Consider the following 13459-nt stretch of genomic DNA (forward strand, 5'->3'; position numbering starts at 1 on the left):
GCTGTTTTTATACATCCAATCAAATCGCAGAGAAAGACAAAAGCCACGCCCACTATTTTTCCCTCATTAGAAATTTCACTTCACTCGAAAATGCGTCAAAATACGGAAGTAAAAACGATCGCAACTTCCGGTTCATGGGGACTTTAAAGAAAGAAAGGTGTAAATAAAACATTGCGATATGCCTAAACTGCCTTGAATATATATACAGTATATATGCACACACGAAGACATATAGAAAACTTCATTGAACACTACTGTTGTCTGTTATTGTGTAGTGAAGACTGTAGATAGTCATAAAAGAGTTTATTGTATTGGCATATACAGTTTTTGTCAGTAGTCGCGCCTGGTCGTGTCCAGTGTAGACACGGTGTTAGTACATTGTGAAACTCACCGTTGACTGTTTCTATGGCAATGAGTTCTCCACTGTCCAGACAACATTGTATCAAGAGTTTTTTATAACATTGAATTTAATTTCCTTATTAACACTTCCATAAGCACAGAATCTAGATAGACAAATTACTATATATTCTAAATAGGTAACATTCCTTTTATCAATCTCTATCAGCCTTTGTATTCACCCAATCATGTCAATAAATGTTGTTTAAAATATCATTTGTATTTTTCATGATCGTATATGTATATAAATGTGGCCTTATGTTAATACATTCTGTAAGATCCTTAACACTACGAACCAAATAAGAGCAAACAGAAACCAATGTTTGTATTTACTGTACAGTAGATATAAAAAAGATGAAATACAGATTGGTTGATGAAAGTCATATGAAGTTCTCATCTGATTGTATTTCCACACAGATTTAATGTAATTATCTGATCTAGGTAGATTTTCATTGCTTTGAGCAAGACGTTTGTCTTCAAATTGCTTTGAAATGGATTCAAGACCTAAATCGAATTCTTTCAGGGCACAATAGAGCCCAGTTAATCCCAATATCTTCAGACCATTTTTTCTGCTCAGATACGTTACAGAGACCTTTTAATGAATAGGGTTATTTTATTAGACTACTGTACTGTAATGTTAAGATGTTAACACAAAATGTACAGTTCGGTCACAATAGCGAACACAACATTCCCAACCCGAGCTAAATTCTCCAGCAGTGCAGAAACAGAAAGGTCAAAGCTATCATGAAGACAAACATCCCCAGACAGTTTGCTTGGGTCAAATTTTAACAACCAAAAGTTTTGACTCCTTATTCACCGACAGCAACCGCCAATCATTCAACAAAAAAAGGGCTTCCAGTATAGAACCATAAAAATTCAGGCGGAATATCTTTCTGTCAGTCTTGGCTTAGGTTTGCGTGATGAGTGTGCCTTTTCACATGGAGACAGTGCGAGTATTCCATTGGCCTTCCCCAGATTTCCACTGCGTCCAACTCCTACATTATCTTTGGACCACGATGCATTGCCATGCAATCAGTTCCCCCAAATGAATACAAGCGCACGTATAACATGAGGACTCATTCAGAGATAAAAGCAAGGCAATGGGATGTTCAGTTTGGCACAAATCCTTTCGTTTGTTACGAACAGAGAAACAAGCAGAATTATAATTGAAGGCCTCCTTACAGGCTCTCAGTGGATTGCTTTTTATTAAAGGCCAATGCTCTTAGAGAGAACACAATTATAATTTTGTCTTCATCATGTCAAAGGTTTAAGAGCCCAAAAGAGAGGTCAACAAGGATAAACAAGCACCTTAAAGATGCAACGCGTGAGATTAAAGAGGATCTATTGACAGAAGTGCTATATAATATACATAACTATGTCTTCAGAGGTTGCTTGCATGGAATTCACCATGTTAATTCTACAGTAGCCCTAAACGGACAAACTGCTCTACAGAGCGCGTTTCATAAATATGTTTTCTTATATATATGTGTTTTATTAAAGGGGTCATATGACACGGTTTAAACGATTATTATCGTTTGTTTTAGATGTAATGCAATGTGTATACACGATTTAAGGTTCAAAAACGCTGCATTTTCCACATACCGTGCATGTTTGTATCTCCTCTTTCCTGTGTTCCGCCTCTCTGAAACGCGCAGATTTTTTACGAAGCTCATCGCTCTGAAAAGCGATGGGTGCTATGATTGGCCAGTTAACCAGTGCGTAGTGATTGGTCAAATACTAAAATCGTTTGATGGAAATGTAACGCCTCTTACCATATTTGAACATCAGGTTCCAAAGCAGTTGTACCGACAGGTACACCCACCTTACTTGAGTATACATTTGGGCGGTCTTAGTCAAATCATACCACGAACTGACGTAGATTTGTGGGGGTGTGGTTACACGAGGCGTTTCAGGCAGGTCTGAGTGAGCTTTCGCTTTTAGATAGAATGTGTCTTTTGTTCCGACAATTAAATTTTTGCAATTTTACGTGTCTAATACATGCATGGACAACTTATAACACACCAAAGACACAGAAAAACACGTATTCGCGCCATATGACCCCTTTAAAGTAAATACATCGTAATCGGCTATAACGCATGTGCAGGTCACTTTACTTCCTGAACAAGTCGTCCCCGGGTCCGTGTTGCTTTCATATTCATACTCCTTCAGGTAGTCTCGTGTTCGTAGTGACTTTTCATGCGAACAGTGCCCCGTTCCGAACTGAACTTCAAGTGCGAAAGCCACCTAACTGTTACTGATGGGCTTATTCGCCTGAAAGCTTTGTTTCACTGAACACATCTCCGGCCAATCCTATATCTCTGACAGAGCGTGTGTCAGAACTGTTTTCCAGTTCCAGTTGGGTGAAGATTTGAAAATGTTGAATGTTGACAGTCAAAACAGTCACAGTGCAAGTATCTCTTTAATAGACTTTTATTTTCTATTTGTTCTATTAGATTATATGACAGTACAATATACCATCAAAGCAGATCTTACCTACTGTAAGCTAAAAATATCATATCTGAACTTCTTCTTGTTCTGCCTCCTGTGGCTAGGGGAACCCTGGACTGGTGTTATCTCATTACATAGGTGTTATATTCCCTTGTACAAGCAAGCACGGTGTTAATGAATAAAGCTTGATAGATGGCAGCCTTTACTTGAAGGCAAAATCAGATTTTCTTGGGTCAAGCCAATGAGGCCAGTCATGAAGGCACACTACACAGCACATAATGAGATCAGTGAAGTTAATGCAAGGTAATGGTGGGCGCAGACATGCTTGACTGAATGTTAGAGGTAATGAAATAGCAAAGGTGGTAAACAAAATCACTGTCTTGAGATGATGAATTAACGTGAGACGGTTTGCAAATAAGAAGGTTAATGCACTTACATGAAATAGATCGGATATCCTCCTTCGAAATACCAGCAATACTTCTTTGCTTCTATGCACTGCAAAAAAAGAAAGCATACAATTCAAGATGAGTTAAAATGTATTAAACATGTACAATGAACAATTTATTTATGAGTTTTCATAACTTCTGTTGCATCGTAATTCATATAGACGGTTTCATTGGATGCACGGGCCTGGCCCGAAGTTAACTTTCGGTCTGTGTTTTGTTATAATATAACTATGATATTATTGATATTTTATAATATATCAATGGTATTCAATTCAATTAATACTACTCAACAGTAATTGATTCTTTGCGGAGGTCTACCGCAAAGCTATACGTTTGGGCCACTGACATTTGTTTATGTTGTTACCGTTGAAATTATTCATATCAAACAAAACAAAGAAATGACCAGATATGAAAGAAACAAAAGCACAAGGTGAACACACTAAATTTGGTGTACACCTACAGTACTGTCTGTGAGGTCAAGCTATTTGAGGTTTCAACTAACAGAACTTCTTCAGGCTTTTGGGACTCATTGATCCGAGAGGAATTATCTCCCAGGGCAGAAAAACTTAAACAAGATGAACAAAACAAGCTCCAGATAAAAGACTTAAAGTTTGCCGAGGTCATGTTGAGGCTCGTGTCTTATCCACAGAAATAATGACCTCCAACAGAAAGCTGGATTCTCATGTTTTGGTGAACGTGAAGAAGGGCAAAGGACAAAAAAAAAAAAACAGGGAAAGTAAGAAATAGCAAAAGGCCCCTGCACAGCAGATGAGCCCAAGCTGCAGAGCCACAACCCGGGATGATGAAATCTGCTTGAAAGACATCATTTGAATGTAAGTTGAACAGGTTAAGCATCACTCATACAGTACTGTTGTTAGTTGCACAAACCACCAACCCAAAGTATTAAACTCTGACATGCAACTCATCCATCAACATTTGCATTACAGACATGAATGTTCTACATCTGGTTGGTTGAGACCTTAACCGTTTTACTTTGCAGATGATAAAACAAAACTAAACACACTGAAAAAAAGAGACAAGGATATCACGAGATTCGTGTGTGACACATTGTCTTCTAAAAATCAGTTTTTATACTAGGTAACAAGAACTAATTATGTGATGAGATGGAAACACAAATACATTGGAGAAGGTAAACCTGATGGCATTGTTCAACATTTTTATTGTATCATATTAACACAAAGCCGTGTGGTGAAATCCCTCTGTCGAGCCGGTTGTTACCAACACATGCTGTCAGCGTTTCGCCTGTGCTTTGTTTGGCAGAACTCACTGAAACCTTAGGTCTGTAGATAGTTTTCTCCATCTAACAGGATGATAAATTAGATTAAACGGCAATCTCCCTGCCTCTGTTTCCAGGGGGTGAACATTTCTTCTAGATCTTCTAGATTACACTGCTGCTCATTCATCCCTTATGACAGAGTGCAGGCCGAGCTTTCAGTTCGATAATCAATACACCTCAGCCTACGTCCCTCAGTTGCTGTCAAACGCCTGCCATTAAACAGCTGACAAAGGGCCTTCTTCATTACACTGAGGAATGCCTTCTGACTCCAGTAAGACCATTAAAAAGGCATGTGTCTGCCAGGGTGAAGCTGCTGGATGTTTTTCCAACACCCAGTCAGGGGATGACAGCAGAATAAAGGGAAATGGTGAAGGACAGAATGATGGAACTTTCTAGAAAGAGCTTGAATTGTGAATCATAAGGTAAGAAATGTACACAAATAGCGAAAAGGCCAAATGAGGTGTTTGGTGTTAGCAAAGTTTGCATTTAAAGAACAATTCAGCAAAAATAAATAAATAATGGTATTATGTACCTCATGTCATTCCAAACCTTGTGTATTGTAGAACACTGAAGGTACATTTTTACACAATATCATGACCACCGATAGGGGTTGACCATAAAAGTGGTCTAAACAACTTGTAGTCCAAGTATTCTGAAATATCTGATTATAAATATATTGAAGACCCACACTGTAAAAAAATTCTAAACTTTAGTTGAAAAGCTGCCTTAAAGGGATAGAGTAAATGATGACAGAACTTTCATTTTTGGGTGAACTATCCCTTTAATTTTTTTAATTCAATCAAACTGGCTTTAAAAGTCATTTAAACTTGAATTATAATAAACAGTCTTAAAATATCTAGTTATATTTCGTATAACTTCATTTTATACGTAATGAGAAATACAACAACATTTTTAAGTCCTTTTCTAATTCAGAGTCTTAAATTAGAAAAGTCTCGTAAAGTTAATTTGATTTAACTAAAATTTATGGCAGCTTTTGAACTACAGTTTTAAAGTAGAATTTTTTTAAGTGCACAAGATATGTAAAGTAACCTGCAATTTTATGATTCAAACAGAGATGGCGATAGAGAGACAAACGATACAGACTCCTGCTGTAAAGGAGCAATGTGAAGTTTTAGCGGCATCTAGTGGTGAGGTTGCGAGTTGCAACCAATGGCTCACTCCACCCCATCCTTTCAAAGCACTAAGGCGGCTCTCACCGGACTAAGATGTTGTCACGTTTTCTCTCCTTTCCCGAAGGAGATAACATATTTGAGAAACGTGCTCTGTTGAGCAGGGCTACTGTAGAAACATTCCATGTAAGGGGACCCGCAGTGTATAGAAATAGCTCATTCTAAGATAATAAAAACACAACGCTTCATTATGTGAGGTCTTTATACAGCTCCGAAGACATAGTTATGCATATTATATTGCATTTCTGTCAATAGATTTTCCAAAATATTACACACAGCACCTTTAAGCATTAGTCATATAAATGACTAATACTTTAAGTGAGAGGAAAGTCAAAGTTTACAGACTGTTTATATTCCTGATCTTTCCGAATTTTTGCCAAGCAATTCAGAACAGTTATGAATATGTATTAGACAACCAAACCACGCTGCCTACATGTCTAACATTCTGTATTTGCATGACGGATGCTAGTTGATACCTTGGGATTTTTACAGCCAACACAGCAATCTTACGGTCTCCTGCCCTACGTGGGTTCAAAAAAGAGTTAAATGATTTACAATTACAATTTTCTACACTTTCAACTAAATAGCATGCACTTATTTGAGCAAGTTTTTTGTTGTTGTTGCGGCATTGTAATGAAGGCGAAAGCGATACACCAGCAAAGTTCAGGATACCTGCTGTTGCTGTGGGGAACTCATTTGTGGAGTAGCAGGAATTTTTTCTATCCCGCTAAGCACTCGGCTGGTGTTATTAGTTTACCACCGACATGCTCTTCATGCAGCTTAAGGCGGTATTACACGCTGCTGAGGATCATGTATTACAAAAGCAATGAAATTTACTCTGAAATGGTTTTGCAGAGTCAGACTTTTGGCATTAAATCTGGCTAACTTACTTGCAGTAGAAAAAAAATTGATTGACATGTAAGTGGACAAGTTAGATAACTTTGTTTTCAAGGAAACACACTGAACAACTTTTGGAAGTTGTGCATTAGCTGGCCAATCAGATTAGAGCCACAAAACCCCCCTTTTCAGGGTAATGGTGTGAAAATCAGAGGTCAAAGGGATCAATGTGTGTGGGTGGAATTACCTAGAAACCAAACATTTCCCCATCACTTCATTTGTGAAGAGGAGATTCGAGAGTGAGCGAAAGATCTGAGAGCGGCAAATAACCCTTTACACCAGTCATGACCTTTAATTTGTGCTGGTAACTCACTGGAGTGTTGCAAATGTTTTTCTCAAAACCAATAGACGGTTTCAAAGCAACAACATAAACAAACGTTCGTGGACTGCCCTTAACTTCCGCTACACATTCGCATACAATAGAGTGCCTGTAGATTATTTCTGATAACAAGCAAAAGAAACCGAGAAGAACTGTTACTTGGCTAAACTTGTCTCTCCAATATTTTGAATTTAGACTGCGATACCGAGCTCAACCACTAGATAACAATGTCCTGTACGGTTTCTTTAAATGCCTCATTCAACAAATTGTTTATTTAATAAAATTAATATTAAACAAAATTCAACGAATCGTTTATTTAATACAATTATTATACAATAAAATAAGAAAACATATTTATGTTGATACAATGAAAATTCTGCTGAAATTCTGCGCATTTTTAAATCTCTCTTTTCCATTATGTTAATGACAGTTAAGCACACTATCTACATTCCCGTAATGTGTCTGAATTTAAACATTTGAGTTTGACTATTCTGATACTATACTGTAATATTTATTTTAAAATAACATAAAATAGAAGAGAAGTGCAATAAATTAGAGCTGTAATCAGGCCTTAAAAGTTAGGCCCGACAGGGTCCGAGCCCGACAGAATTCGGCCCGAGCCCGACAAGTACATTTTGATTGACAGCTTTTTAAAAGCCCGAACCCGTTTACAGCCCGACATTAGGCTATTCAAAAGTACGCACGCACACAGCTTTTGTCAAGAATGCGTCATTTATATGTTTTAACATAATTTATTAATGACTAACCTAGGCTATAGGCCACTTGGAAGTTGGAACAAAGAAATAAAATAAGTCCTCTGTAACATCGTAACATCTCACATATCCCACTGGCTCATTATTCTCATTATGCACATGGTCAAAACTTTTCCTCACCTGATCGCTCATTTACCGCGCAAGCCCGAGCCCGGCCCAAGCCCGTGTAAAATTATAGAAATTAAGCCCGAACCCGACCGAAACCGTCAGGTCACGTCGGGTCCGTCGGGTTCGGGCAAAGATCTTCAGCTCTACAATAAATACTACCATAATGTAGGAACTACAACTAAACTAAAATGTAACAAATATAAATAATAAACATAGAAGAGACACACATACAGCCGTGAAAAAAAATAAGAGAACGTCCCAAATTTTCATTTCAAAAGCATTTCTAGAGGTATTGTGGTCATTCCAGTCCAGTCTTTGTTGAATTTCAACAAAATCAAACCTCAGGAGTGACATAAAGTCATCCAACAGCAATGTGAAAGACTGACAGCATGTCAGGTCATGCACATAAAAACATAATTTATGAACGTTTCCTAAATATATGTACAATATATAAAATATACGTCCGAAAAATGTTCTCTGAAATGGTCTCTTAATTTTTTCACCGGCTGTAGTTTTCTCAGTATTGAGAATGTCATGACAAAAATGTCACAATGCTGTTAAAGAGGGACGGGATGATGATTGCCAAATCATGCTCTTTACAAATTTTGTAGAATTCACCATACATACATTTAAATATGTATAAGAATAAGAAACAAGCTTTAGTACAAACAAATACTGTGATAGGGTGCACAGTATACTCAACAATCCATGCTCAGTTTTAGTTTAAGGGTCACAGTTTAGGGCGTCAACAAGCGATGACTAAGTCGTCTTCTTGTTTTGTTGCATGGTTGTATAATGACACTTGCTCTAGGCCTGGATTCAATCAAATGACAAGTCTTTCCCTTCTCTTCAGGGAAAACTGCTGGGAATAATCTTCTCAATCTGTTGTTTGTTGTTTGTGTATAAATGCTCAGAGCTGGAGCCATGCATGGTGTGTAGAGAAAGAAAGTCACTACCAGCGAAGGGATTAATACCAGGCATTTCACTATGCAACAGAGATCTGGACTTGCATAAAGACATAATACATGCAAGGAATTGCAAATGAGCTAATTGTCTCTGCCTCTTTTATGGTCACATGGTCTTTGTGTGTTGCTTTGCATCTTGGGAAACAACAGTATTTGGATCTCAGTTACTGGTTTAGGAGAGAATGGCATTTGGGTTCGAAACATGCCTTTGTCATTTTCTTACTGAATTTTCATTGTTTCTTTCCAAGAAATTGTTGACTCCTCCATCTCAAGGCAGAGAATGGAAATGACTCAAGTTATGGAGGTTAAAAGCTTCTCATGGAAATGAAGGACTTTGCTAATGGCTTTGTGTCTTTAAAAAAAAGATCAATACATTTGAGTTGCTTGAATTCTTTATTTCCACACTATATTCAACTATTTACAAATGAGCCCATCCCTCAACAAGATGAATTGTGGTTAGTTGCTTTACACCATTTCTGTACATACGTATATGAGCTGTAATATTGACCAGATTTATGTTGATTGTCAAAGGTCTGGCAACATGATTGCGCAATAGGGCTGAAACGATTCCTCGAGTAATTCGAATACAAAAAAATCATCAAAAGAAGCCTCGTTTAATACATTTAACTACAGTAGACACGGAGCACTGCGTTTCCCCACGGACCGTTATTACTGACGCACAGCCCGCTAAACTCTGTTCATGTTACAGGGCATTTACCGTGAGACACACGCATTTTAGTCTGTTCACACGCTCACACGTGTTTCTCATGCTGATAAATAAGTGATAGCTTATTGAAATGGTGAACTGCTATTTTACTGTTTTAGTCTATTTTGCGGGTGAAACTTGTTTTCCGGCTGCATTGAGTCCATAAAACTAGATTCGGACTAGTGGATGCTGAATCATGTTATTTACACATGCCATCTGTCTGTTCTGCGTGTCTGAGTGAATGTTAACGTGCTACAAGCGTGGTGCTCATGAATTTGTCTGCGTCTGCGCTTTATGAGGACATGAACACATGAACTTCATCTCCAGAGTTGCTCTGAGAGTTTATTTCAGAACATTTTACTGAGTGAAGCTAACACACTAAAAAATAAGCATCTTCCGACGACCTGCCAAAATAAAAGTCCGGTTAACTCTGTATTTTTATGTGGACAAATATATGACTATTTAATAGTAAAAAAAGAGACTACGACTAATTTAGATAAACGAAATGCATATTATTCTTTCTATTTTTATTAATGTTTCTTATTTATACATTTGTATTAGGCCTATATTGCATTTTGAATGTAATATGGCAATGGAATGTACTAAATGGGTTTAGTTTTCACAGATATTAATGTATGCAATTTCAACAACAAATATGTTAATTTTTCTAAAAAGGAAACAAATTAGTTGTTCACTTTAAGAGACCTGTCTTATTTTCTCTTGTATATTTAGTATTGCTCTTTAATAAAGAAAAAGTACTTATTATCCGAATACCCGATTAATCGCTGTAAAATCAGTAGAATACTCGATTACTAAAATAATCGATAGCTGCAGCCCTATTGCACAATGACGTAAAGACTGAAAAAATGGGCATACCTGAAAATATTCCTCTCTCCCACCAGTTTTGTACATTAAACATTGATATTTCAAGCAGCCACCCTGTTGAAAAAAACAGCCAGTGTTGGGTAAGTTACTCTCAAAAAGTAATTAATTACTAGTTACTAATTACATATTCAAAAGTGTAATTAGATTACTGTACAAATTACTCTCTCCAAAAAGTATTTAATGACTTATTACTAATTACTTTCTATATCCTACATCAACCTTGGTTAGTTAAGTGATTCAAGGATAGGCATGAAAGGGCTCTTTTTATTCATTCAAATAAATAATATTAAACTACATAAAGTACGCTTATTAACTGACCAAAGTATTACAAATGTGAGAATTATACATTAAAGTACAGATTTTAAAGTTAGACTTTGAATTTTGATGTCAATTCCACTATTGCACACACATATATTACACAAAGTATTTAGTTTAATTACATCAAAAGTAACTGTAATTAAATTACAGAAAAAATAAGAGTAATCCCTTACTTTACCTTTTCAAGGGAAAAGTAATTAAATTACAGTAACTAATTACTTAGTAACTAGTTACACCCAACACTGAAAACAGCATATGCTGGGTTAGGTATGTTTTGATGCTGGTTTGACCAGCTTAACCCAGCTAAGGACCAGCACATGACCATCTTAAACCAGCACAAACCAGCAACCCAGCATCAAAACATACCAGACCAGCATATGCTGGTTTTGTCAACAGGGCAGCCTTTCATTGGGATAGATCTTGAATACATTTTTTCTAAACTAAAAGGGATGCAATTTCCATTCAAAAGCGAAATTACACAATTACGATGATGACACAACACTGCAAATAATCAAGTCTGGCATCTTTATAGCTATTGATCAACTTACTGTAACACAGAGCTGGTCGTCAGACGAAGCAACAAACAGGAAGATCAAACCAAAACACGCACTGGAAACTCCACGGCTTTTCGAGAAGCTTTACAAAAGCCAATAACATCTTACTTTATTAAAGTCACTGACATGAACAAACAATGTTTTTCAACAAACACAGCCAATGTTTTCCTGGTTGAATGTTTTAATGGTTGTTTACTGAGCAAGAGTTCTATTAAATCTTCGTAAATCCCTCTTTGTTACGGTCAGCGGCCCCACAACACACGTCAATCCAAACGCCAACATTGATGGCGGAGCATTCATGGCCTACACCGTACTCTACTCCCTTAACATGTGCCCTTGTTCAACACTATGGCTGCTATTCAAGAAACAACAGCGAGAGAGTGAGTGAAGGCTAATGTGTGCGGACACGGTTGCTGTTAAGTGAGCATTAACCGGGGGCATTAAGCTAATACCTTTGTCTTTAGTAAATATAGATTCACAGGCACTGAGTGAGCAAATCCCCCTATCAATGTTACAAGACATGCACAACGCTACATCAAACTCCCTGCTGCTTTCCATCAACTTCTAACTGATCCTGCAATCTCTAAAAAATGTATTTTCTCAAAGTCAGAGAAAGAGGTGACGGGAATCGATGCGGTAAAAGCGTTTCTCTGTCGAGCCAAAGCCACATTTTAGTGTATAATTGCCTCTGACAGTTAAAACAATATAAAATGATGGTTATAATTAGATAGTTAAAGTCTATGACTGTGCACAGCTGGGAAAAGCAGAATTACAAGTGGATGCATATTATGTGTGTCCATGCGGTTCGTGTTTTATATCCATCGAGATTTGATGTTAAAATGAATATGAATGTACTGTAGATTACAAAAAGGGGTTACACATTATGGAGCATATTATTGGTCCTGTCATTGTTTCAGCATTACAGCTGCATTACTTTTTAAAATATTGATGATGACAGAAAAATCTAGATCATTCCAAAGACTTTCAATGGGGTTAATGTCAGGACTCTGTGGTGTCCAATGCGTAAAAATAAACAATCTACTTCAAAACAATCTCATGGCAATTCGTAACTATTTTAAGAGTTGACTATTCATATAGATGTATCTCATTCGTATGTCAGTATTCAGTATGATTTGCTTTCGCACCAGTGATGGTCAGGTTTTCTAATAATCTTATGTTTTTGCACAAATTCATACGAATGAGCCACCTTGTAAAAATAGTTATGAATTTCTGTGAGATCAGGTCGTCTCCTTAGCTGTTCTTGATGCTGTGACTAGTTTGCCATTTTCTATAACCATGGGGTACATCAAACATAGTTCTTTATAAAATAAGAAATTAAAACTTTTTAATCACCGTAATCCAATTCAGTCATGTGATATATTCTATGATTCAATCATGTACTCTTTTCATATTTCCTTTCTGAAATAGTGACTTTTATTTGGCAGGCAGTGTAAAAGATAATGTGTATATCTTCCCGTCATTTTTACATTTCAAATGGCCCTGCATTTAGAGAAATATAGCGTGAAATATAACAGAAATGCATAATTTCAACATTCAATAGTTATGTTGTCCTCCTAAGGCAAAACCTTTACACTATAACAAATGCTGGATTGTTTTCAACCCATTATTGGGTTAAAAAGGGACAAACCAATTATCCAATTTTTTTATATTTGACTCAACAATGGGTTAAAACAACCCAGAATAGGTTCATTTATAACACAACGGATGAGCTTTTGACCCAATGCTGGGTTGTTTTCAACAACCTAGTGTACACTTTTTGACCCAAACATGGGTTGAAAATAACCCTGCAGCGTTTATTAGTGTAAACTACATTCAAAGTTGTTATACAAGTCTTAGAAGTCATATTTACATCATTTCTAAAAAATGACAAAAGATTATCTGTAATTCTTAGTGTTACCTTTATTGCCTTTTACATATAAATTAAATATAATGCAGGTGCATCAGGCAGGCGCATTTAAAGCAGGCATACATGCAGAAATGTGATTTACGATCAAGTTTAAATATGCTCTACTTTAGCCATTCGGTGAAAGTATTGCTGGCCTGTACTTGAACGAGAACAGCATTGCACTAAGGGACAATATGCTTGTGTTTATAAGTGTGTGAATTAGAGCCACAGTAGCTCTCTGCTTTGAATTT

The 13459-nt window shown here is 36.8% G+C and overlaps 2 protein-coding genes across 2 annotated transcripts in view; one reads left to right on the forward strand and one right to left on the reverse strand.

The window, feature by feature from the left end:
- Positions 1-13459, reverse strand: part of vopp1b (VOPP1 WW domain binding protein b) — a 36712-nt gene that overhangs the window by 22314 nt on the left and 939 nt on the right. The window contains exon 2 of the mRNA XM_057323083.1: positions 3281-3339. Within this exon, the coding sequence (XP_057179066.1) occupies positions 3281-3339 (59 nt within the window). The remainder of the gene's footprint in view (positions 1-3280; positions 3340-13459) is intronic.
- si:dkey-225n22.4 (collagen alpha-1(XXI) chain) overlaps positions 1-13459 on the forward strand; it is a 73911-nt gene that overhangs the window by 4050 nt on the left and 56402 nt on the right. The gene's annotated exons all lie outside the window — the stretch shown is intronic.

The sequence above is a fragment of the Triplophysa rosa genome, linkage group LG23 (genome assembly GCF_024868665.1).
Source record: "Triplophysa rosa linkage group LG23, Trosa_1v2, whole genome shotgun sequence".
Taxonomy (NCBI): Eukaryota; Metazoa; Chordata; class Actinopteri; order Cypriniformes; family Nemacheilidae; genus Triplophysa; species Triplophysa rosa.